Source organism: Amblyomma mixtum, chromosome 3 (assembly GCF_055824585.1).
Source record: "Amblyomma mixtum isolate Tamu chromosome 3, ASM5582458v1, whole genome shotgun sequence".
Lineage (NCBI taxonomy): Eukaryota > Metazoa > Arthropoda > Arachnida > Ixodida > Ixodidae > Amblyomma > Amblyomma mixtum.
The window spans coordinates 332,292,083-332,319,934 of NC_143014.1; the positions used below are offsets into that span (position 1 = coordinate 332,292,083).

The 27,852-nt window shown below is 44.6% G+C and overlaps 1 protein-coding gene across 1 annotated transcript; it reads left to right on the forward strand.

Annotated features, from left to right (window-relative positions):
* LOC149355967 (uncharacterized) lies at positions 1-27,852 on the forward strand. The gene is made up of 5 exons (XM_089576229.1): positions 1-7; positions 12,175-12,386; positions 13,976-14,036; positions 14,100-14,265; positions 27,732-27,852. The coding sequence occupies exons 1-5, from the start codon at positions 1-3 to the stop codon at positions 27,850-27,852; spliced, it is 567 nt and encodes a 188-aa protein (XP_089432355.1).

Genomic DNA, 27,852 nt, shown 5'->3' on the forward strand with positions numbered 1-27,852 from the left:
ATGGCCGGTACGTGCAACATCGAGAGGTAGTGCTGCTGTGTCATGACAGCGCAACCGAAGAAGCATTGGCAAACTTTCTCCCCTGTCATGATATAATATAGCAATCTTGGGCTGGTGCCGTCGAATAAGTGAACGCGTTAAAAACGATTCGAGATTCAGAATGAATTTTTGAATCAACATACTGAAATCCGAAACGCTTTCGACGACTTCACGTTTTCTTGTGCGAATGCAGATACCCACTCATTAAACGACATGTTTCAAGTGAAACTAACCCCGAAGTTCAGAATTTCGCGGATCTTCTCCATAGCATGCTCCTGGTCGCCGTCGTCGGTTTTCTGGCTGCGAATGAAGGAAATATCCTCGTTTCTCGGTCATTTAAACGTGTATTAGTTACGCCCACACTCTTGTCCTTTGTCATCATGGTGGTATCAGGAAAGAGGACCTAAAAGGGGACAGGAACTAAATTCACAAAACACAGCCAAGAGCCCCCGGATGTAATGAAGGAGCATAAAGGTGTAGGAGATCGTGTCCTGTAACTTATTTACACACATTCGCTTCACCTTCGAGCATACTGTACGCCGGAAGCAAAATTCACAATATGGGAAGCATACGCCGTTGACATCGCCTTCTGCAGCACTTGAGTTTCGGGCTGGGCAGCTGCAGACAGAAAGAAGCGGGAGCCAAGGCCGGGTACCGCCGCAAATCACCACAGAAGCACTTCCACGCCAGCAGCCAGTCACGGGTTATGCGCTGCTCCCATAAAGCCCCTCTGTATGTCCGATGAGAACACAAAGGAGGGAACACCACGCTAGCCGTGATTAACTAACAAAAAGGCGGCAAGAAGGTATAACTGCTGCTGCAAAACGACACTGTTGTATTTGTAGCCAGCAGAAATAGGCAAAAGGTTCCGAGGGTAATGCTAACGCATCGCCGGAGCCGCCAACATAAACCTAACCGTTTGCTGAACTACTGCCCACATGTTCTCTTGTGTTTGTTTATTCATGTAGCTTGTTTAAAGAGGCCGGAACGCGGCATTTCCACATTGCTTGCCACGCACGAAGCGACATGTATTTATGTGGAACGATTATAGCCATTGTTTGATCGAAGCAGCGCAATGCCGAAGGCCAAAGAAGAGAGCAGAGAAAGAAAGAAACGGACAACACAGCCACTTTCATCTGTTTCAGCTGTGCTGGAGATTGTTGTAGGTGATATGTGCGCCTTAAGTCGAGGTTTTCTCGCCACCTCTAAATTGAACACGGCAGACAGCGACAGCCATTTTCTCAACCCGTCCACAGTAGGGTGCTGTTAACTCCGTAAAACGCTGCCAGCAATATCCGTAGAATATCTACAGCTAATTAACCTCCAAAAATACTTATTTAGCGGATTCTTGTGGATCTACACGAGCCCTTCCCCACCTCGACATGGGCATTAAACGGATGGCGACCGCATAACTGTGCCCGCAAAGCGAAACCAATTGCAGTCTTCCAGGCAGTGGCTCCTATTTCCGGCCAACCTCCTACGACAAGTTGCGAATATCTCGAACAACGAAGAAGCATGTGACCGCAGGTAAATTCATAAATCTGGTCGCCTCTCGCGTGACAAGAACCTTGATAAACAAGCATTGCAATTCCTCGCGGTTCTGCGCAAACGCCGCTACTGATTTACTCGGAGATTCCTGCTTTACCTCGCCACTGCGCGGCCACAAGTTATTTGAAGTTACTACTGGTGCTTGTACATTGAGAATCAAAATCTCAAAGCATTCATGCGGCAGACGAGTGCGTGAATAACGAGGACATTTCCTGTCATACGGCGGGCTGTCGAAAAAACTGAAGTGACGGGCATTACTCAGTCAAAATGCGTTTTGCGCCCTGTGACAGCTCGGCCCGTGAATAGGCCGACTGAACTGTTCTCTCCCGATCATTGTCAATGAATTGCCACAAAGTATATGTGAACAGTGTGCAGTCTTCAGCAGCATGAGGTGGGAAAAACCTGGAGCATTATTTTATTGATTAATCCGTAATACGTGAGACAGGTACAGTTCTTCCTCTCTTCTTGGCGCATAATATCCGCAAGTGATTCCAAAGTTTACCGGAGAAATAACTACAAAATATGCAGTTGTGAGCAGAAAATTCTTCCCTCGCACATTGCTCGTGACTGTGCACTGCTGAAGGTCGTTCCCTTCCGCAGTGCGCGTATAATGGTCTCTGAGGCAAACCAAATAAAATGAATGGCAATAGCAGTCAATCTATTATCAACAATTTACTTTGGCCTATTCTCCTTTATTACTTCGTGTTTTTTCACACAGACGGAACCCTTCAAGTCGTGGCTTGAACAAAGCTTTGCATGGTGATGGTACCTCATCGATCTTTTTATTTAACTTTCTTTAAAAACCGGTCAACCATTAGGACAAACGAACGCGTTGATACAGGGACACTGACAACACGCGCACTGAGGCCTAACGGAATTCGTTGCAAGCGCGCATCACAGGGGGCACCCTGGTACTGCGACTGGGGGCTCCGTGATGATTGAGCGAGCGTGAGGCTTCACTACACTGTAAGAAATGTGTGTGAAATGACAAGCATTTTTACGGAAATTTTCTGTTGTCATACAGAGAATATCTGTTTTGCGCCATTAACAGAAACACGTTCACGGAAAAGAAAGTAATTTTCTGTTTTTGGAGCCGCAACACCCCCATTTCACCGAACGTTGGTGACGTGGCACTGCCGTTACACAAAAAAGTGATCCGAAAAACCTTTGCAACCTTTCAAAAATCACATTACATATTTTAAGCGTCAAAAAGTTTCTACGGGAAATATTAGCGCGCAGAATGTGAAGGAGTCGTATTTGCTGCGTTCCTGCATTCATCCATTGACGGCATTACACTGTAACGGCATGGACGTGATGAGCGGTCCCGTGAACTAAGATACCGGCGTGCTGTGTCCGGGATTTTCACCAATAAGACCGTCCGCACACAAGGTGAGTGGTGCACATTTTTACCGTTATAAATGATACGCTTTTTGTCGTCTTTTGTAAGTCTTGTTGCGGGCTTGTACTGCTGTTGAAAAGGGCAGTGAAAATAAATCGTCTGAGGACATTGGAAAATCTTGAGTGGACGGATAGCTTTAATTACCGCAACAGATCTCAAGACTAGCAGTCTCCCCAACTAGTTTTGAGCGTCCTAATGCACTTGAAAAGAATCAAGAGCACGCCTGCGTTTGCGTGGAGAGCGAATGCTACTCTTTCGAAATAGCGTGGCCGCCACAGCCGCTTCACCGCCGATGCGTCACTGCTGCTTTACTGTGTCTCACTAAAGGTGCACAGCGCGCGGAAGAGGGAGAATACAAGCGAGAAACACGTAAGAGTGCTATAGTTTGCGAGAAAATGAAGTGTGCACAAATTTTGCTTTGTCTGCAGATATGCACACTTAAAAGAACCGAGTGAAAAGCGCGGGAAATTTTAGGCCAGGGAAGTACGCGATTGGTTAGCGGAGGAGTGCGTCACAGAGCGCGGGATTTTCAAATTCGTTTCTCGCCCAAGGAAGGATCACAAGTGTTTCTTTTTATTTTTATTGATGTTAATTACTGCAAGTGTAAGTAATGCAATAATTGTGCTTATTTTGCAAGATTTAACATTGTGATATTATTTTTCGGCCGAAATAGCGTTGCACGGCTCAACGCAGTCTTAAAAGTTTCTACTCGGGCGTTTCAAATGCCAAACTTTCGCTGCCACAGGGAAGTTTTTCAACGGCACTGATGTCATTCGAGTCGACATTCGATATTTTTGAGCGCCTTCGACACGCTAGCTCAGTCCGGATCCTCCAATGGCAATCACCATTGCTTCGGACAGCCCGTGGAAGAGGTCAAGGGAGGAGTAACTTTATGAAAAATGGCCAAATTACACAGATTAAAATAAAAAAAAATTAAACAAGGGGGAGGGGTGTGTGGATTCCTAGCTAGTAGGCGCAAGCCACCGCCCGATGCAACCATCCAACCATATCCGCCCGCCCACCACCGTGCGGCGTCTGCTTGGCCTCTGTGGTTGTTGAATATCTGCTGCTTGCGTTTTTCTGAAGATTCTTTACCAAATACTTCGTGTACTCGCTAAATGGGCGCCTCGAGATAACAGTGCAGCATCAACTACGCGAGCGTGAACTTGCCGCAGCAATGCGCCGATCACGACGACTGCGCACCTTAATTTGTGCATTGCTTGCTTGAGATAAAACGCAAGCTGAGCTTTATATCTTTGGCATTGGTTGTACCCTTGCTTGTTTACGCAATGCGATAATTCTTTAGGAAGCGCCGATGTGATCGCCCTGGCAAACACACGATAGCCATGCTGTTGTTGACATCGCTAGTACCAGCGTTTCTCGCTTATTGTCTCTGCTTTCGCCGATGTGACCAACACTTGATTTTAAATCAATTTATCTTGAAGTATGTTCATTGACCGTTCTCATTAATTTGGACGGCTTAATTTATTGCCCTCGAGTGACGCCGGCGACTGTTGCCGGCCGCCTGAAGTATTGCTCGGTGGTATTTGGGTCACATCGGCTCGATGCCATTGATTAAAATTAAATAATTTGGCAATCCTGGTGAGTGTTGGTGAGTGTTGAGGTGTGCACATATGAAATGTAATCGCTTGCTTCTCTTCTTTCTAATACTGATAAAGTAGAGACAAGCGCAGCTACTCGGGCCATCGCCTCAGCGTGAGTTTTGCTGAGCCGCGGATCTGCTGAGGACAGGTCGGGTGACCGTTCGGTGGCCGGATTTGTCCGGATTTGTTGCTTTCGAAAACACACTACAATGATGTGAGGTCGCTGGTCGTGCTGGTGTCGTCGGTCTACGGGACTGACCGGTGTGCTAGCGGCGGTCTTCTGACCACCGACGTCCGCGTCGTACGCGCTGAAAACGAGCGAACGAACACAAGCGAAACTCGACGGCAGCAGCACTATTGTAAAACGGCGAGTGAATGCTGAAGCTTTTAAAGCGAAAGCCTTTAATGCCTCAATACTGCCGTCGGCAGCCATGTCGGCAGATTTGCCCGCGTTTCGGCGTCACTACTTAAAAAGTAACTGCGTCGAGGCTGGGAATCGAACCAGGGCCTTTGGCATTTGGAGCGGAGACGGTACCACTGGCGCATCTATTGAATGCATGGGTTTCATATATAAAATAAAAGAAATAAAAAATAAAAAAATAAAATAATCAATAAAAATAATTAGAACAGGAACAAAACTAAAAATTAAATGAAAAATATGAAAAAATAAAAATACAAAACATCAATGAAAAGAAACAAAAAAAAAATAAAAATGGAAATATAAACTCATAGTTTTTCAACGCAAAGGCACGCGGCCAAAGAAAGGAAGCAGGAAGAGAAGAAGGACGAACACAGCGCTGACTGTCAACTGTTTATTTAGGGACGCACACACAGCTTAAATACACTCAGACCAGCGCAGGCGCACACCGTGCAAGGTAAACAGGAAAAAACTCATTTCACATCTTTATCGCAAAAACTTTGATAGGAACATCTTTTCTGCGGCATACAAAAGAACTGAAGTATCACTGACACATTCTGACCCTGCTCTCTGAATATAATATGTCTCTATCGTTTCACGGGTTGTTTTTGATTTGCTTGTGCTCAGAATCCGTACTCCTGAAAATACCGGTGTACAGTCCTTGCAAGTAGCGCAGTGCTCGACAAGGTTAGCACCTTCCCCATTCCTTAAGTCTCTTGCGTGCTCCCTGAGCCGGTCGTTGACGCAGTGCCCAGTCTGCCCGATGTACGATCTGCCACACGTCAAGGGGATGTCGTACACAACGCCTGTGGCGCATTCCGCAAAGCGGTTGACGTGCCTCTCTTTACACCCAGGTTTTTTGTTTTCACCTGTGATGCGTCGGGCCAACTGGCCAAGCTTCCGAGGGGCTGAGAAGACCAACGGCACGTTGTGCCAGTTTGCCACCTTTTTGAGGCCATGGGAAACTTTGTGCACGTATGGCATCACTTCAGGCCTTACTTTAGCCTGCGGAGGGGTTGCCTCCTTGCCAGGCTTCAACCTCTTCAAGAGCGCTTCTGCAACAGCGACAGCAACCGACCGAGGGAAACCGGCGGCCTCAAGCCTAGCCAATTGTTTCCCGAAACTATCTTGCATATCATACACACATGATTTTCGGAGTGCAGACTCTAAGCACAGTTTAGCGATCCCTCTCTTCACAATTTTAGAATGGGATGAGTTATAAGGAAGAAGCTCTTTTTGTGCTCTAGGCGAGTAATACCAGCAAACATGCTTATTGGTGAACCTAATTCTTAAATCCAAGAACTGCAGGCTGTCTTCATTCGGGAGCTCGTACATGAAAGTGAGCCCCCTGCCATTTTCGAAGTCATGCAGTACACTCATAAGTTTATCCTCATTGGGAATGGCGCAATGTTTGTTCAAAACAATTAAAAAACCGTCCACGTAATGAAACACTTTTGTAACAATTTCACTCTTAAAATGATTAAAATGATCATGCAAATGGTGATCAATGCACGCTAAAAAGATATAACCTTAAACCGTGGCAACGCATGACTCAATACAAATTCCCTTCTTTTGCAGATAAAACTCATTGTCAAAGGTGATAAATGTACTACACAAATAAAATTCTAAAAGCGCTAAAAAGTTATCTACAGTCATCCCCGACGCATTCTGAAACTGAACGGGTCTGTTATCGTCAATACATTCCTTGACAGCAGCAAACAGTTCTTGATGAGGAATGGAATAAAAAAGTTCGTTAACGTCAACCGAAAAGGCATAATTTATATCTTGGTTATCCTTTAGGAACTGAACTACATCCATAGAACTCCTCGCTATAAAAGTGATCATTAATTTTGAGGTCATTCAACACTCTTTGAAGGAATCTGCTGACATTAATTTGCCATGTTCCCCTTTCGCTTACAATTGTACGGAGCGGCGCATCAGGTTTATGGGTCTTCACAGTGAAAAACACCTGTAACCCACGACTTTCACTACTTGTGATAGCTTTAGCAAGTGGCAGTAGCTCTAATCGCTTACAAAAATCCGCGAATTTGCCTTTAATCTGGGTGTCCCGTTTTTTCACTGCCACGAAACTTTTCTTCACTGCTTGCAAAGCTTTCTCATTAAACATTGCTCTAGGCATGGCAACAAAACCAGTGACCTTGTCTGCCTGTAAAAGACAAAGCTCATTATCAGTGAAAAAATTCACGATACCAGTCAAACATTAGGTTCACCAATAAGGATGTTTGCTGGTATTACTCGCCTAGAGCACAAAAAGAGCTTCTTCCTTATAACTCATCCCATTCTAAAATTGTGAAGAGAGGGATCGCTAAACTGTGCTTAGAGTCTGCACTCCGAAAATCATGTGTGCATGATATGCAAGATAGTTTCGGGAAACAATTGGCTAGGCTTGAGGCCGCCGGTTTCCCTCGGTCGGTTGCTGTCGCTGTTGCAGAAGCGCTCTTGAAGAGGTTGAAGCCTGGCAAGGAGGCAACCCCTCCGCAGGCTAAAGTAAGGCCTGAAGTGATGCCATACGTGCACAAAGTTTCCCATGGCCTCAAAAAGGTGGCAAACTGGCACAACGTGCCGTTGGTCTTCTCAGCCCCTCGGAAGCTTGGCCAGTTGGCCCGACGCATCACAGGTGAAAACAAAAAACCTGGGTGTAAAGAGAGGCACGTGAACCGCTTTGCGGAATGCGCCACAGGCGTTGTGTACGACATTCCCTTGACGTGTGGCAGATCGTACAGTCGGGGACAAAAGTCTCCGGACCACGTGTTTCTCAAACGAAGCTTATAGGTCTACTATCAGACAGCGACTGGAGACCGCACTTGTGGAAATGAAAGAACAAAAAATTAACTTGTACCTCCACACGTGCGGTCTCCAGCCGCCGACTAATAGCAGAGCTATCGGCTTCGTTAGAGGAAGACGTGGTCCGGAGACTTTTGTCCCCGACTGTACATCGGGCAGACTGGGCACTGCGTCAACGACCGGCTCAGGGAGCACGCAAGAGACTTAAGGAATGGGGAAGGTGCTAACCTTGTCGAGCACTGCGCTACTTGCAAGGACTGTACACCGGTATTTTCAGGAGTACGGATTCTGAGCACAAGCAAATCAAAAACAACCCGTGAAACGATAGAGACATATTATATTCAGAGAGCAGGGTCAGAATGTGTCAGTGATACTTCAGTTCTTTTGTATGCCGCAGAAAAGATGTTCCTATCAAAGTTTTTGCGATAAAGATGTGAAATGAGTTTTCTTCCTGTTTACCTTGCACAGTGTGCGCCTGCGCTGGTCTGAGTGTATTTAAGCTGTGTGTGCGTCCCTACATAAACAGTTGACAGTCAGCGCTGTGTTCGTCCTTCTTCTCTTCCTGCTTCCTTTCTTTGGCCGCGTGCCTTTGCGCTGAAAAACTATGAGTGTAAATCAAGTACACCAACTAGCCCAAGAACTAACTCTACTGGAAATATAAGATATGAAAAATAAAAAATAAATAAAAAAACAGTGCGCCAGGAAACGCTTTCGCCTTGCAGCACTTTAGGGAGCCAAAGTGCCCCCTGAATTTTTTAAATGCAATTGGAAATTCTCGTGAAGCATCGCAGGAGTCTGTCAAGGCCAAATGCCGACTCAAATGCCATTTCGACACGGGTATAAAACTCTGTGGTAGACAGGACATATGTTAATGAAGTTTTGACAAGCTCCACCAGCGGAGCTATATATGTCTTTTCAAAATTTGTCGTGCTTCATTCGGCATCACCTGTGAACTTCCCTACAGATTTTTGGTGAATCAGTCTAGAAACTCAATAAAGCACTTAGAAAAAACTTACCGTCTAATATTCTGCAGTAAAGAATTATTTTGAACGTACCTGAACATATTTCGAAGTTTGAGTGCACATGAAGACAATGTGGTCTTCATGGGCACCCATTTGAATGAAGCAAGTTAGTAGGACGCACAGTGGCCTGTGGGTGATCAGGTTAGCCACACAGAGAAATTTTGACTGCACATGCTCTAAATCCAGAGCTTAGAATTGGTAGGGAAGGTTTCTCTCATAGGTTAAAGCATGTGAATTCATAAGATGTCATTTAGCGGCCACATCTAAAGAGGATGAGAATAAAGTCTAACAATCAGAACTTCTAAATATACAATGGCTATTAAAAATATGCTCAACTTGTGTCTTGGGAATTTCAGCTATTCATTATTGATGGAATTGCAACATTGTTGTATCACTACATTGCTGGATTTGAAGAGCTACCTAGCTGTTGAAACCCACTTGTATAACTCGGCTGTAGCATTTTTGCTGCCCTGTATTTAAAAACATGCTCAAAGTGAAAGGAATGAGATCAATGAAATGTACCGTAAGGATGATTTCTCTTAAGACTGCACATCATGTAGTATGGTCATTCCCCAATACTGTTTCATTTGAGTAATGCTGTTCATTGCTGTTGTGGTCTTTTCAGATGTATTCCTGTAGCATTTGTGGCTGCGTTAGCTCGACACTTTCTGCATTTCTCAGGCACATCGCTTTACACAAAAATGTGAACAGTTTTAATGTCAAATGCCCCTTTCAAGACAAGACTGCTTCAAAACATTTCGCAAAGTTGGCTCACTCTATAGTCACTTCTGCCGTGAACACAGACGCATTCGACGTGCTGAACAAGAAGGCTGTGTTGCCATCAGTGTACAGCCTTGTGACTTAGTCTGCACAGTGGATAGCTGCATACAAGTTTGTAAAGATTATAAGTCTCTAATTGCCCACCTGAAACTTCACATTGTACAAGGTACAAAAGTAAGATGTCCATTATGTGAGAAAGCATATGAAAAGAAGGCATCTTTTTCGTCCCATCTTTCCCGTTACCACGGGAAGCCCCTTTGCACAGCACCAGATGTGGAAGTTCAAGAGGCTAGGCCTATTCTAGCAATGGTTACTACCCCTCCACATGATGCTGAACAAACTGGGAGCAATCTCTCTGAAGAGGAAGTGCTATGCAGCGCAATGGAGCCATGTCAAGGTAGCATACAAGAAACCTGTAAGAACCATGTTAGCACTGCTTTTGCTCATCTGTACCTGCGACTCTTATCTGAGCTCCATGTGCCATCATCTACTGTTCAAGTTATTGCTGAGGCTGTACATGACATACAGAATGCAAATGCTTCTGCAATGGCTTTCTGTCTCAAAGAAAAGCTCAAGGAAGAGGCTCTTGGCAGTGATGAAATAGATAAACTGATAGATGAAATATTTCAAGGCGATCCTGTTTTGGCACTGCATCGAGCACCAGATGGTGTGTTCAGGACAGAACATAGCCGTTCCTCTTTCTTCAAAAAGCAGTTTCTGTATGTATCGCCTGTTGAAATATTATTGGGGAAAAACAAAAAGAACAAGAATGCCACCTTCCATTATGTACCAATACTAAGTACACTTGAAGCCATGCTGGAGAATGAAGAGGTGATTGCACAGTGTGATAGTATGCTGCCTGAGACTTCTGGTGTCCTGAAAGATTTTACTGATGGAAACATGTTCAAATCTATTCTACTTTACAAGGAGCATCCTGAAGCACTGAAGCTTATACTCTTTCAAGACGCATTTGAGGTCGTGAATCCAATTGGTTCTGCAAAAAAGAAACACAAACTTCTAGCTGTTTATTTAATTCTTGGTAATCTCTATCCATGGAAGAGATACGCAACTCATTCTCTCAAACTGTGCTTGCTCTGCAATAAAAATGATTTTGCACATTTCGGGCAGGCCAAAGTGTTCGCACCCTTGCTCGATGATTTGAAGAAACTGGAAGCTGGCCACTTTATAACTTCGAGAGGAATGCGTTTGTTTGGCACTTTGGTTGCCATCCTTGGAGATAACCTTGGAAGCCACTGAATTGGGGGCTTTGTGGAAAATTTTAGCTCTGCAAGTCACATCTGTAGGTTTTGCGTGGCTGACAGAGCTGACCTATTTTCTCCTAATGCTCTGTCAGGTGTTTCAGAAATCAGAACACCAGCCAATTACAATAGTGCTATATTAGCCCTACAAGCCAGTGGCTCATGTATAGAGAAAGGGGTGAAATTCAATTCCTTATTCAATCAATTGAAGTACTTCCATGTGTGTTCTCCAGGTCTTCCTCCTTGTTTGGCACATGATTTATTCGAGGGCATTGTTTCATTTGACCTCACTTTGTATATTCAGCATTTTGTCACAGTCCTCAAGTGGATCTCTCTACAAGACCTAAATCAGCGCATCAGTTGTTTTCATTTTAAACATGGTGATTTGGCTGACCGACCGTGTGAAGTTCACCTCAAAAAAAACGCTAGGAGGCCATGCTGTTCAAAACTGGAACATGTTGCGCTTTCTTCCGTTGTTCCTGCTTGGTTCAATTCAGTCAACTGGAAATCAGATCTGGCAACAAGTTCTTTTGCTTTCTGAGATTGTCCAGCTTGTTACTGCACATGCAGTCACACTCCCCATGGTTATGAGGCTGCAAGACATTATAGAGGACTACATGACAGGCAGAGCAAATCTCTTCCCTGATGTTGCCATGAAACCTAAGCATCATTACCTGCTTCATTACCCCTTTCTGATTATGCAGTTTGGTCCACTGATAAAAATGTGGACAATGAGATGTGAAACCAAGCACGGCTACTTCCGCAAGTGTGCAAGGAATTGCCAGAATTTCAGAAACCTGACACACACGCTTTCTGAGCGCCATCAGCTTTACCAGGCATATAAGAACACGGGAGAAGGTGTTGATGGCTTAGTCAATGCTTCCTCATTCTCGAGTGAGCTTTGCACACCAGAAATACAAAAAGAAGTACAGGAGGTGATCTCTGACCAAGGAAATATATTATCAGCATGTCAAGCTACTATCCACGGCCTGCTCTACAAACAAGATATGCTTGTCGTTATGAGGCGGGTGGACGGGGCTCCTGTTTTTGGGGAAATCAGGCTTATTCTTGCTAGCAATGACAACCACTTTTTTTTATTAAGGACTGTCCACACAAGATATGAGCCTGCTATGCAGTTCTACAACATTGTCAGCAGTGACGGTCCTTTCAAATGCATGAAGCTTGAAAGCCTCCTTGATTGGACTCCATTAGTGCAGTACAAACTTGCCCGCAACAAGTACTCTGTTGTTGTCTTGAAGCATGCTATATTGGATTTTCCTTGATTTCTTGCTTTTGACAGGTGGAATGGACTTGCAGCAGCATATTTCCAACTGGCTACCGCACCTGGACAATGAAGTGGTGCAACATATTGTACAGAAACTGCTCGACTGTGGCGTTCAGTCAATTGAGCACCTTAAGTATATTGTGGAGGCTGACCTAATCTTCCTGAACGCAGTCACCAGACGCATTCTACTTGAAAAATTCCAGACAGTTGCTTCCCCAGCCGAGCAAGTAAATATTCCACAAGGAAGTGAAGCATCTACAAGCTTGTTATCCCAATCTTTTGATATTCCATGGGATGCATTTTCTCCCGGACTCATAAAAGCTTGTCAAGAGGGCAGGCGCCCACTGAAAAGTGATCTGAATGAAATGGTCAGGATAATAAGTGAAAGGGTGCTTACCTGCTACCAGAAGCCCGGGCGCAAAGAGCTGCGAGCCATTGCGAGTGAAATTGTCAGCAAGTTTCCAAGAACTTTTGAGGACACCCTGAATGGTACCGTCATAGCAACAGGACTGGAAACTCTTCTATGGAAGCTGGAGAATTGTATTAATAACAAAAGAAGGCACAGTTCTCAGAGTACAAAGCGGTGTGTCTCAGAAGCGGAAGAGTTGACCACAAAAAAGCCGCAACTACAAAAGGACTCTTATGGCTGCGTAGCCTGGCAGCCTGACCTTCCTTTGATGGAAACGGCTGAAACTCAAGAGAAAAAAAGAGAAGAGCTGCAAACCGAATTCAGGCTGGCTTCACCAAACAGTTCTCGGGTCGCCCAGCTAATGAACGATACATATCCATCGCAGAGGAAGATGATCAATGGCAGCAGAAGTGTGCTGATTGTGAGAGAAAACTGGCCGTTCCTCTTCAAAGAAACATACTTGTTTTCACATGTCAGTGTATTGCTAGGGTTCAATGCCTCACAAACATTTGATGATCATGTGAAGACTGTTGGCCGACAGGTTTTTAGGTATGCTCACAGTTTAATTAAGAAGCCAACCGTCAGGGCATGCCTAGAGGAGATTGAAAAAGCCAGAAATGAAACGAAATCAATGACCGTAGAGTACGAAGCCACTCCCCTCCTCCTACTTGCCATCTTCGATGAAGACCGGGAGCTATTCTGCAGTGTAGTCGAGGTAACTATTGCAGTCTAAGATATAGATCAAATCCGGAGCTGTCCGCTATGGCATCCCTCATAGCTCAAGTGTCAGTTTGTCGTTTTCAGCCCCACATGCAATACTATATTGCAATATCTCTTTTCTACATTACTGTTATTATCTAAAGGTAGCATCATCTAATACGATTAGATAACCCAACATTATCTAAAGCAGCTACAACTAAAAAATGTAGCGGTAATTGCCTCACAGACTAGCCTGTCAATGACGTGGTTAATCCCCTGTGACATTTGAGGGGGCTGGCAGGTGCAAGGTTATTCACTACCGGTCTGCCGGATTAACTGCAGTGCTAGGACAGTCCCTTGACACCACCTGATGGAGGGCCTCTTTTGCTCTTGAAAGGCATTTACACTGTGTTCTTGGGCTGCATTTGACTAAAATAATGCAGTGTTTATGTATTGTACACAATCCAACACATGTAAATGCCTGTGTAGATTTTTAGGGCTTTAACATGTGGTTGACACTTATTTGTTTACAATCCAAAGCATTTCACCACGCATTGTTGGGAAAAATAAGAGCCTGAGCGCAGAAATGCCTTATTTATACTTATGCTTCGCTACATGCTTATTTGTAACTGGCTTAAAGTTGCAGTTTTCACGTGGTGCTACTTTAGTAGACAATTCTTATACACATTTAACTCTCTCTTACACCAGGAATCTGCCAGTGATGATGACATCGGGGACGTGCGATGTTCTCCTTTCATCATTGCAAAAGGTATAATCCTCTGTGGTGTCACACTCGGCCGAGTATTCCTGATTTAAAACTTGTTTTGTGCAGGAGGCAGTTTCCTTACGGCGAAGAACTTCACTGTATCCATCGACACCTTGCCAGTTATGCATGCAACCAACCCGTGCCAGGCTTTCAAGCTGATGTTTCTGGCACACTTCGCTTTCAATGTTGTGTACCCCAAAGAAACAAGCCTCTGCTTAGAGTTCACACAGCGGTAAGTACTTATCTCACTTGTTAACTGAGTTGTGATAATCTTTCTGGTTTTGGTTTGGCACTTCTCGCATAAGCAGTGATGATCATAGTTATAGGTAAGCAATCTTCAAAAAGTAAGAAAATTTTTGCTGAACCCAGACAACTAATCAGCTATGGAATGAAATTTTGTCGCTGCTGCTGCTGCTTGTTACTGCAGCTGGTAAAATAGCGCTCTAAAGAAATATGTAGAAAGGAAAGACAGATAAAACTATTTTTTCTGGAATTGATCTTCAACCACTTCTTCACAGATTATGGCTGTACTACCTGATTTGCATGGTGCCCAGTTACTAATATGAAAGGCCTGGAGAGGGTGGTACTATATTGCATCTGAGATTTTGTAGCAGTGTATGGCTATTTTGGTGGAAGTTATACACACTGCTTGCTCATAGGGGTCATAGGTATTTGGCCAGGGCAGCACAGGACCTGGGGGAGAGATTTTGCTGAAGAGTGAACATGTGCACGCAATGCCAGTAACCCTTTTGTCGCCATGTAACCATCCATTGTTTATGGATAGATTTGAATGTGTCACCATGTAGATTTGATGAATTTGATAAGTCATAGGTGGTACTTCGCAGAAATTGTCAGCATTCTTTCGCTATTTGTAAGTATGAGGACTTGTGTTCTTGTAAGTGTGAGACAAACTTTCTGATGGTTTGATCGTATTTTCACTACAGCTGCTGGGGCTTCTTTGTTCTTGAGCTCTGGCAGCTGACGTGGTTCTGACATTATTTGGAGAGTATGCTATAGCTACGATTCGGACATTCTGGCTTGTATATATATGGGTGTGTTCAGATAAGAACGGTAATCGAGGCCCCATGACCATTTTTTGTTTTCAATTAAATTTTTACATGTGATGAGCAAATGTGTCCACACAAAGGAATGAACCTTAGTTTTGCAAGAAAATTCATAGCCTTCTTTGGGAAACATCGCATAACACAAGAGGTGGAGAATGTCATCTTTCTCCATTTCGGAAAGTTGCAAGTTTGGGGCCCTTCTGCATGCACCATAATTTTTGTCACGCATGAGTATTTTCTTAGTTAATCCTTAGCACCTTGACTGTACTCTTGCAAACATTAGATAACATTTTGTTTCTTGCCTTCTTCTTCCGGCAAAAAATCATGAACTTTTCTCAAGAACGGCAAAAAAAGGCACTTTTCAGCGCAACCGTTGTGCAAGATGTGTTGAGATATCACTGCTGAATTTTTTTCTCAGTATTCCCCAGTTACTTTTCCTCATTTGAGGTGAATTTCGTAATTCTGGACTGGTAAGTTTTTTCTCTATAGTATGTAAAAATTGACAAAATTTCAAATAGCTAAAAAATCGGCAAGTTTGCTGTGGATTTGAAAAAAAAAACATCTTTGATATTCCTAAAAATTTCCCTGAACACTCCTCTGTACCTCGTAAGCATAACATACTAAAATGGTCTGTAGTATATTGTTTGAAATTGAAAAATAAATACAAAATAGAGTTCATGTTTTCCATGTTTTCAGTCTTTAGTATTGCGTAGTATTCTGTTTTATGAAGCGCAAGCATCAGAACATGGATATAGTACTGAATCTAAGTGGCTAAATTTGAAACGATGCAGTTTCTGAGTTCATAGGTGTAATTTCATAGTGTGTATTTTCCTATAATGAAAGATTTCATGGTCCTACTTGCTTTGCATATTCTTTTAACACAATGACTTATATAGCTCGAGGCATATTATAGCACGTCCTTTTAGGACCAACTTGTTTCATGGCTTTTAACATCCCAAAGCAACTCAGGCCATGGGAGATGTCGTAGTGGAGGGCTCTGGAAATTTCGACCACCTGTGGTTCTTTAATGTGCACTGACATCGCACAGTACATGGGTGCCTTGCATTTCGCTTCCATCGAAACATGGCCGCCGTGGCTGAGATCGAACCCGTATTCCTCGGGCTGAGCAGTCGAGTGCCCTAACCGCTGAGCGACAAAGGCGGGGTTAACTTGTGTTTATTGGGAGTTTACATAAGAATTCAATGCGCCCGTCGCTACTCTAAAGAAGCCTTTATTGAGCTACCTCCGCTACAGAAAACAGCCGCGCTTGGCAGCCGCTCCGAAGCTACATAATGCCTCGCGAAATCCGAAAGTTGATAGCACCACACGTCCTTTCAAGAATGTTCCCAGCTGCTGACAGTGCTACCACGCACCCTCACTGTGCTAGATTTGCAGGTAATCATTCCTCAGGCAACAAGATGTGTTATTCAAAAAGCAAAGAAGTTGGTGTATGAAAAAGGCATGTGGTCAACAGAGGAAAGATTCACGAGATATAAGCAAAAGCATGGTGATATCAACGCGGTTTTAGAGTATTACATTATGGATACACTCGATCGCTCCAGACAAATTCTGAACACTAAATATATGCCATAAGAATGGAGAAGGAAGGTGAGAAGGAATCAGTACTTAAACACTTCATGATCCGGTCCTCGCGAGAAGCTTACCGTCTTTGCAAGCTAGCTCACCCTGCCAGCCATGTCCGCCTCATAAAATTTCATATCCTTGTGAACTAAGTGGCTGAAACGCTCGCTGCAGTGGCACGTGCTATGCTAACTTTGAGGTGTGCCTTGAGGGACTGCAGGACGCGTCCAGAAGGTCCCTTTCTCCTGAAGATGTGCAGTCTCTGTGCATGCCAAGAACCTACTCCTTGTTTCCTCAGGAATTCTTGGCGCTGCAAACAAGATGGAGTTTTACTTGCAAAATACCTGAAATGAGCAGTGACGACGAGGGGCTCACTGCCACATTGGAATCCGATTAGCTATATAGTTAAAAAAAAAACTGACACCTTTACCATTTATGACAGAATTTGAAAGAATGACCATTGGATGGATTACCTACGTCTATGAGATGTGTACAAGGAAGGGCTATACATGAAGAAAAGCACAGCTGGAAGACTGTGCTGTTCTGCATTTTGATTTCGCCAAAAACAGGAGAGTATTGCTTCCAGACGCAGTAAAAGCATACCTTTGGCAAAAAGTCAGCTTCTTTACCTTCATTGTCGTGGCAAGAATATTGGCGGGGATCTGTGCTGCTATTTTCGACAATGTGTATCATGCCTCAGCTCTTGCATGCTTGGCTCTGTCAGAAATAAAGGCCACCTCAAGGACAATGCGCCTATCTGCACAAAGGTAATTTATGTAAGTGACGAGGCTCCCGTTCACTTAAAGAATAAATTCGTCTCATGAGATACAACGCACATTGTCAAGAGGCAAAATGGATGTTTTATGCTACTGGGCACTGTAAAATTACTTCTACCGCTTTGGTGGCTTAGTAAAACAATGAGCAGCACACCACAACCTGCGAGCGCCTTCAAGTCAGGCCATACAAATAGCCAGCGGCTTTGTAGGCACGATTCAAGAAACACTCAAGGATATTATCGTTCTGGAGCTTCTGCCAATCAAGCTTACAGCCTCCCAAGAGAAAAAGAAGGAAGAGTGGAAAGCGGCAAGGAATGTGCATAGAGTTAGATGCTCCATATCTAGAAGTGCATTCAGTCAAATGAAGGCAGCGCTTGCTACGTGGATTCGACCACTGTTAGGAGTGGAAGAGAGGTTTTGGCTTCGTGCTGCACAATATACTGCGCAAATGTCGCACAAACTGCTGCCTTTATTTTTTTTCCCACAAAGTCCTACAGTGCTGCCTTATTACACGAGCACACGGAAAGGCACGATAGGGCGGGTGCTCACTCCATGTTTAATTGATTGCGTCCTGTCATGTATTTCTGTCTGCTTGTCTAAAAAGTAGCACTGATTGACATGCCAGAAAAAGAAACGCATCAGCAACTGGCCCCACCATGTCTTTTCTTAAAGGGGTAGAGACACCAAATTTTTGTGTTGTATCTCTGGGTTGTAAATAATGCGTAGCGATTCAGTGAGCATGGAACACCATCTTAGAAGCATGAACTCGCATTATATAATTAATAATCGTATTATTTGTACCCAGCAGTTTCGGTTTCGGTTCGTAGTTGCCAGGTTTTGCCAGGCTCTTTCATGACGTCAAAAACCAGACAATGCGTTGTCACGTGGGTTCGGAAAGCCGTGACGTCGTGTAGGCATGTCGTCTGCTTGACACGCACGTGGTGCGCGTAACACGGAGAGCCGGGCGGAGGGCAAGTCGTACAGCTCCGAGTCGGCAAGAAGAGTTTTATTTCGGCGAAGACACCGATTATGAGGAATCGCGGGAAGACGCAGACCAAGAAGACGACGCCGCGGTTCGAACCCCGACAACCACTTCGTTTTGATCCGCTGGCCAGCGATTCCGAAGAGGAGGCAGGCGTCAGGCCCGACGCAGCTCAGATTGTGCCAGCGAACGCCGAGCGTGTAGGCAACGTCAAATGGTAAAGGCGCGTTCACACTACGCTGACGATCGGCCGATTTCAGTCTGGCGATGGTCGGCGGCAGCGATTTTCGTGCTGTCGGCGCGTCTGTCACACTGCGCAGACGCCGACCGAGCACCGGTCGTCGCCTGACGAGCGCATCGCCGTCGCGTCGCCGAGATAGAAGCCGTCGGCCGACCCGTGTGTCACACTCTGCCGACAACAGCGCCGACCTCACGCCGACGTTGTCCCATCCCGACAGCTCGACGCTGCTTCTTCGTGCGCGCTGCTCGTCTGCTAGCTCCGTTGATGAAGGCGTCGTGGAAATCGAACTTATCTTCTATTATGGTACGAGTTCGCACTAAAGCGATGTGAATAGTAGGCCTTTTATTATAGCACAGTCGACTTCCAAAGCGCCGTCAACTGCGGAAGCGAGACCACCTAGGCCTAGCGACGACTAGGGCAGCCTGGGACCAGCGCGCAGTTCAGGCGCGTTCACACTAGGCCGACGGGACCCCGAGGTCGACGCGACAGCGACGCCGACGGTCGCGTCGGACAACCTGGTCGTTCCCCGACTAGCCAGTCACACTGCACCGACGACGACGACGACGCCCCAACGACCAAGCGTCGTCCTAGTGTGACAACGCCGCCGACCAAAACGGGACCCGTTGGCCGACGTGCCTTGGGCATATCGGTGGCCGAGCGAAAACATTCGCCGACCGAAAACAAGTAGCGAGCTCAAAGCGCGAAGTGCAATCATTATTTAGACCACGCGCAGCAACATTCATCAAGCCATATGGCCACTTGGCCGACGCGCCGCACTGATCGTCGCTTGCGAACTGCCGCCCCACTGCAAGCAGGGACACGGAGCGGTGAGCATCGCTGCGCCGCTCTACCCAAGCTCCGCCTGCAACCGGTGTCGCACTTCGCCGCCGTACAGCAGTCCCAGAAAGACTGCTCGAGCAGCGACAAAGCATGCCTGCTTATGTTTCGAGCTTTCGGCAACGGCATCGCTCGCGGGCGCTCCGGGCGACGAGCTCTTCTGCTGCCTGGTTGCCGTGGTCGTCGCTAGGCCTATAGCCTCTTCCGCATCGAAGTCGCTGCGGCCGGCGCTTCGGAAGTCGCCTGCGCTATAATAGAAGGCCTACTCTACACATCGCTTTACTGTCAACAGCATCATCTCACAATAAAATAATAGTATGGTAAATCTCCAAGACGTCTTCAGCAGCGAAGCGAGCGGGCGCCAGGCGAGCTGGACCGCAACGTCGGGCCAGCGACAGCTGCGAGGCGCTTGTGGCAAAAAGTTTGCTCGTATCACAGTCGTTACCTTTGCCAGCAGCTCAGTATTCGTCAGCGATCCTCAAAAATGACAAATTTTTCACATTTCTTATCCCAGGGTTTATTATTTTCGTCAAGAACACACTTTAGCTCCTTTTTATGACGCCGGCATACGGGATCCAGGCTGGCCGGCCGGCCGGCATGCTCGGCGTACTTCACGTTCGCACAAGAAAATACATAACATCCATGATACTAGAGAATGCTTCCTACATTAGAGCACGGGCAATATGCCTCTGCAAAAGTGGATCTTTCGGCATCGGCATCGCCTGCGGCAACGCCGGGCGTAAAGCACCATCGCACTCGCGAGCGTGCAGAAAAAAAAAAGACTCGTGAGCACTCGTAACCAAGGTTGCTAGGCCGCGAAACCGCAAAACTTTGTCCCGTACGTCAGAAAACTGTGCAATGACGTAGGAAATACTTGCTTGTGTTTTCTTCTCTGTTCCTACGTCACATTGATGCACTAGCGATGGCTCAGACTTCAAGAGTGAGCATTTTCACAAACTTTAAAATGAAATTAAAATATGTTCTAGACCTCCCTTAAATTTAATACTTCGCTCTTATGGTCCTCACATACAAAGGAAACGTATGGCAGTCTTTTGTACAACCTTGGAATTTGATGTCTCTACCCCTTTAATGGAACCTTTATTTCTTGTTTACGCTTTTCTTTACTTACAACCTGTACATAAAGCGGCACCATATTTAGAATTGCGTTCCGACTTATACTTGTCCTGAATAGGAACTGAAAATAAAATGGTACCCACAGAAGAAAAGACATTTTGTCTCCAGTGCACCTTAAAGGGACACTGAGGAGAGCACTATTAATATTTTTTTTATAGTAAAATCCGATAGTTCGGCATGTCATGGCTTTGTTGCCACTTGGCCGGCAGCGAAAGATGCATTTATTTCTAAGAAATTTGGATTCGAAGTTGAAAAAGTTTTTCCCGCCGCTCTGATTCAAACTTGGGATTCGTCTATGACGACAGAGGACTAAGAGACTTGGAACATGACGTGCACATGACGTAACGCAGACTCCGTGATTTCTGGCTGCCAGCAGTGCGGCCTAGCAGCAGCCGAAAAGAAAGCTACCGCAGGCCGCACGTTGAAGGCATCTATCGGCTATTGCGGCCGTCGCTACAGTCGCTTCGATTACGTTTGCACTGGCGTTTTGCCAGCGTTACGATGGATCTCGTTCTCGAAGTCGTCAACGAAGTTCTCGCAAATAGACACCTTTAGCATACCGTGTACCTTGTTACCGCTAGCGGAATACCGGGAGCCCGCCTACCGCCGGAAAACAGGCGCTGATTTGTCCCGATGCTTCAGGAGCGCGCGTAGCAGCCGGGCACGTGGCGCCATCTGGCGACGTCAAGGAGATTTGCGCATGCATTGGCTGCGCCTCAGTGATGCATGGTTTCTCGGTTCCTGGTGTTGCTAGAACCATTCGTTCTAGCAACACTGTTTTGTTCTATGATCTCATCACGCTTGTACTTGCGAGTTTGGCCTGTGGCGGCGATACCTGTACTTTGGTTCTTGCTCTTTTCTACGTTACAAGAGCTTTGTTGTCAGTATGAGTGGCGTTTTTGTAATCAGGAGCTGGTATTCTGTCGATACAAGCCAACTTCAATTTCTCCTCAGTGTCCCTTTAAGAATAATTTAACCCCGAGGTGTTAGATGTAGATTTCTTCCAAAACCACTAGAATTTTCATTTTTATATGAAGTAACGAAGAGTCTAGTATCAATAGAACATTAATTCTATACCAAAGCACCCGACAATGTAGAAAATATGGAGTACGCCAAATGTTCGGCCAACATTGGGTAATTCCCGAGAAATTCCTCAAAATAGTGAATTTACGTATTACGATTGCAAAAACAAGCTGCAAAAAATTTAAAATGATTTTGATATTAAACGAGGTAAATTGTTACCTCATTTGGTCTGTGTCCAGTTTAATATCTGATGGATACGCTTTGTAAGAGAGAATACTACGCAATACTAAAGAATGCGAACATGCCCTCAGTTATGTATTTACTTTCACAATTAAAACAATATGCTAGAAGGCATTCTTAGTATGTTATACTTACGAGGTACTGAGGAGTGCTTAGAGAATGCTAAAGAAAATCGAAAATGATGTTTTTTTTAATCCGCTGCAAACCTGCCGCTTTTTTGGCATTTCTGAATTTTTGCCAATTTTGAGGCGCTATAGAGAAAACACTTACTGGTCCAGAATTAAGAAATTCACCTCAAATGAGGACAATCAACTGGGGAATACTGAGAAAAAGATTCAGCGGGGATATCTCAATACATTTTGTTGTAAATTGTTGTCTAATGTTTGCAAAAGTACAGTCAAGGTGCTAAAGATTAACTAAGGAAGTACTTATGCGTGACAAAAACTATGGTGCATGCCGGAGGGCCCCAAACTTGCAACTTTCCGAGATGGAGAAAGATGACATTCTCCACCTCTTGTAACATGTGATATTTTCCCAAGAAAACTACAGTGTTTGTTGCAAAACCAAGGTTCATTTCTTTGTAAAGACATATCCATCACATAAAAAAATTTAATTGAAAACAAAAAACGGTCATGGGACCTCGATTACCATTCTATCTGAACGCACCCATATATATATATTTTCATAATTCAATCTTTTCTCGTGTTTTTTTTTTCAGAAGGCAGCTTTTGTTTTTATTGGTAAACATTATTTCATATGGACTGCTAGTTTTTTCAGCAAAATCTTGTGTAACTTGTGTGAAGTAAAAAGTCACTTAGAGTATGTCTTGACGTTTTTGTCAGTATGAGCAGTCAGTTTAGTACCAGTTAAAGCACCTATGCCTGTATATTTAGAGCTGAGCTTGTAGAAGGAAGGGCTGCCACCACAAAAGAAAATGAGCTGGATGCTGAATGCTGAAGCAGTCAGACTAAAATGCTAGTGGAAGTCTACTAAAATTTGCGTAGTCACATTATCAGTTGATTGAAAAAATGGGAGGTGCATCATGTCTGCATATTGAATGGAGTGGCAGAACTTCCACTGAAGCATCGTTGAAAGAAAAAACTGGTAATGGCGCAAGAAACGGGGACACAGAAGGCACACAAAACACAGGACTGACGCCAACTCAGACTTGAGTATCTTGCAGACGCACCTGACGTGCCCCCAAGTTGGCTGCAGAACACAGAATAGTGACTGAACCTCCAAGGGAACTATTTTTTGGTTCAAGCAGTACGAGACCACTCGAGACTGGCACGTTGCGACGGCAATCAGGTTGAGACACGTAATGCAAGGTTCGGTGCGGAAGCTTCGAAAGAGGAAAGGGCCCATTGTGGGAGAAATATGGTCAAGTAAAACTCTAGTTTTTTCTTTCAACATGAACCAACTCGCCCAAACTAGAGTTTTACTTGACCATATTTCTCCCACAATGGGCCATTTCCTCTTTCGAAGCTTCCGCACCGAACCTGCCATTACATGTCTCAACCTGATTGCCATCTCAATGTGCCAGTCTCAAGTGGTCTCGTACTGCTTGAACCAAAAAATAGTTCCCTTGGAGGTTCAGTCACTATTCTGTGTTCTGCAGCCAACTTGGGGGCACGTCAGGTGCGTCTGCAAGATACTCAAGTCTGAGTTGGCGTCAATCCTGTCTTTTGTGTGCCTTCTGTGTCCCCGTTTCTTGCGCCATCACCAGTTTTTTTCTTTCAACACGAACCAACTCTCCCAAACTTGAGTTTTACTTGAAGCATCGTGGTAGCCAGAACGTGACCCCTTTTCTTCACGCTCATGCATGGCTTCAGGTCACTTTCCTTGCTCTTACTTCAGCGAGTATCAATGAGGAATCTTGAAAAATGAGGAAAAACACAATGACACCAGCAAAAAAAGGTGAACCATAGTGGTAGCACTTTCACTACAGCGCATTATGGAGCCCATGCACCTTGCATAGGGTGGTGACAAATTTTTCTTGTTGCATTTCAGCATTTGTGCTGTCGTCAGTATTATGACCTAAAGACGATACTGGCTTTCCCATGGCATTCCCACTTCTTTTGAAACCGTTATTTAACTCATGAAGATGATGCTTTAGTCTTCCATGCTCCGCTCTTAATAGTGCCTACAGAAAAGACAGCATAGCAAAATTTTGAAGGCGTTAAAATGGGTGACAGTGGAATTGAAACCTTTTTCCGGTTGGTAATATAGAAGATTATACCAGCATTATATTTATCATCACGGATTGAATTTCTTTGGAGGAGAAATTCTAGAGGCCTGTGTACTGTGCGATGTCAGTGCACGTTAAAGAACCCCAGGTGGTCGAAATTTCCGGAGCCCTCCACTACGGCGTCTCTCATAGCCTCAGTCGCTTAGGGACGTTAAACCCCATAAACCAAACCATCACGGATTCCTTCTGTACCGAAGTATTACAGTGCCTTGGCTGAAAACTGGCGTGAAGGTCTGGCATACCACTTTTCTTCGTACACATGGGCAAAAGTTGAGTGGGGCGAAACAGCTATTGTCAGCATGAACTGAACTTGCTCAGCTTAAACAGCAGGCTGTGCGAAGTTAGCCTGGCTAGATCAGGTTAGTTTTAACCTTACTATGATAATTAATTTTTTTCCTGTACATTAAAAAGGGCTCTTTCCATCTTTTCTGTTTTCTTTGAAAACTGTCACAACGCACCAGCAATTCTAGCACTTCGGCTTTCTTTTTCTTTCATAAATTGTCTTGCTTAGAACTGCGCGCAAGGCAAGGCAAGACAGCTTGTTTGGAGAGTTCGTTAGCACAGTCCATGACTACAATGCAAGAGGCAGGACAGGAGACTGGGGGAAGCAAATGAATTTCAAAATAAAAACAAACACTGCCGACATAATGCCAGGCACAGGAAATTAAATCTGTTTCTAAGTTGCCAGAACACTGCACAAAATTATTGTCTAGATTTATGCACATAGCAACAATGGTAGCACTACAACCATTCTCTACAAAATCATTCCAATTTTCTGTGCCCATTTTGTTTTGCCATTCAGAATTGAAAACATTTGTTTTGTCCACAACAAGTTTTTCTTATGACGAGTAAATATGGGCTCACAGTCCAAAATCCTGTGCTTCAAAAGGTGATGATTAGCACAATGCCTAGTCTACATTTAGGTTTGTAATTAATGCCTAAAATCAAGCAGTACCACTTTGCAGTGGCAACCACTGGGTGCCTAAAAGAAGCACTAGTTATAATGAAAATCTCACAGAGCAGAGTATGCACAAGGGAGAAATGGTGCACACATTATTTCCTACCACCATTAACGGCAATACAGCTTGACACAGTCAGATGTGTTCCAATTCAGATAATACAAAGGGCGTCCTGAAGGCAGTTTTAAGTTCGATAGAACAAACCAGCACAACTGAGACGGGACAAGGGCTAAGCCGTGAACTGACAAAGCTCTGTAAGCACAACTGTCCTCCCCTACCCCTTTCCCTTCTGCCGCAGCAAAGCTTATGGGTGGAATGAATGTCATTTAGATGGTCCTGCCTGCAACAAACGACGCCTGAAACTATGCCACGTCTGTAAGCACATGCACTCTTTGCAACCCTCTGTAGCAGCGAGTTATACAATTATTTTGGCGAGCTTCAGGCATACATATTGTCTCTCTCATTTTGAAGAGCACTGGAAATGTCTGTTCTGAAGGTCAAGGGACAGAGGGAGGGTGGGTAGAGGATGGGAGGGTGTAGGATGACACCCACAGGGCAACTCAACATCCCCATCTTGGTGACGTCTTGTGCAATTGCACCAGTCACCCTCCCCTAAGGCTGGCATGGCTCCCACCTGTCGGAGAAAGGTTCACTGCTAATGGAAAGTTTGGGTTTTTTCTCTTGCGTATTTTGATTTGCATTCATTTCAGCATGAATTGTTAGGCACTGTGACTATAGCTGGATACAGCTGAAGAATGCACCGGCAAATGCCCCTAAAAAACCAATGGTGTCGACTGATTCTCATGACTTCATGGTTAATTCCCATGCACTTGCTAATCCTTCACACCAGCTGGCAAAGGGAAAGGATTAACCACAAATTAGCCAAAATAACCACGACATCATAATGGTTGGTTGGTGCCATCAGCTGGAAGACTCCCTTTCAGCGGTATCTGAGCCTACAGTCTTGAGCTGTATACTATACAGGATAACCTATGCATCCAGCATTGTATATTGTGGTGGCACACGCATCGCTATGTGCTGTCTGAATAAATTGGCTCCTCAGTTAATTACGTGAGGATTGCTGATGAGAGATACAGCATTGTTATTGCTGCATTTGACATGAAGCTTTCTTTATGGATGCGCTGTAAGCCACACATAGTTCTTCCAAAGTGCATCTGTAGGGGGAAGTACATGTGGAAGGAGTGAGGAGCCCAGGATGCTGTACAGACACGCTCAGCTGTGTTGACTAGCCTCGAGGACAGCTAAGCATGATAGTGAAAGTACCTTTTCCTTGCAGCCCAGTTCAAACTGAGTGTAAGCCAGGATACTGAAAAAGGCTGCTAATACTTGCATTCTTGAGGCCTGCATGTTAACCGTACTAATGGCGTCTGGAGATAATGCTACAGCACTGAAAATGTGCGACTTCCAATGCTCAACCAGAAGTTTTATTTGAAGCTATTGCTTAATTTTGTTTTGATTCTGCCTACAGAGAATATTTTGTATGCAGCAGGCACTTTATTCTGGGACAGTGGAAGCTGTGTGCAGATGTGAGAGGGTAATGTCACATTCCCTTAACAGCGTGCTCTGCAGCACTAGACATCATTTTAGACTCACATATCACTAGTGGGGCATTAGTAATAACAATCCTCTGCTCAGTTCTGCTAATTCCAGCTTCACTAAAATGTGCATATCCCTTGTCACGCATCTAGATCTTTGTAAAAACAGAGAACGTAAATATGTACTGCAAACTTATTACCTGTCAAAAAATATTTTTGCTCATGGCTGTACTTTTGGGTGACACAAAATAGGCATGCTGATGATTCGGCCTGTGTATTTGTAGACATTGCTGCCCTGGTGTCAGAGAGCGCTTTGAAGGAACATTGAATGCAAACTTAAGTTGACCTTTGTCAACAGGTTACTGTGGTCTTATTGCAAAGAGACTGAAGCGGTGCTTTTATAAGCTACTTAAAATGAAGAAACAAAGTACAGGTGTTGTCATAGTTGCCTCATTTTCTAAGAGTAGACTGCAGTCTATTGATAAGTCAGATTTCTGAGTGCGGATCACAAGGCCCTAAGGAGCCCCGCAACTAACTTCAAAATGTGGTCATGAAGTTCTTTTCGGCGCACATGCCACAATTTGAATTGAGTGACCGGAAAATTTTTCAGTTTAGTTTTCTCAGCAATAAATGCATTTTTTTGCTGCTACCCAGACATCAACAAATTGGGAAAGTGCAGACAAAGTGGATTTTTCCCGAGAACAACAGGTTGCATGGCGTTGTTTTTGCAACCCTTTAAAACCTAGTGATGGAGTTCAGTGAGCAGCTTTCACGCAAGTAACAAAGCAGTAACAAAGCACTATGATCATTAAAAACCTTATTAAAGTGAACATTCAGGAAAGGTTCATTTTGGCTTGAAGTCTTGTTTTGTACTGAATACTAAAGATTACTGAATACATTCACTAGTGCACATGATGAAACTGAAATGTGGGCTTCAAAGGATTAATTTTTTGGGGGGAGGAAGGGTGCAGTCTTCTCGCAATGTTTATTATTTCTTTGAAGACAATATAGATATTCTCACTGTCCAAAGAGTAACAATGCTCTGCCCTTGCTTCAGGACCATTGCCGCTGTGAACCCTGTCCGGGGAACCAAGGCAGAGCGCTCAAAGAAGAAGCAACACTGCCTCTCTCCAAAGGTTGCTTCCCTCATCACATCACTGCAAGACTTTGACTTTTGA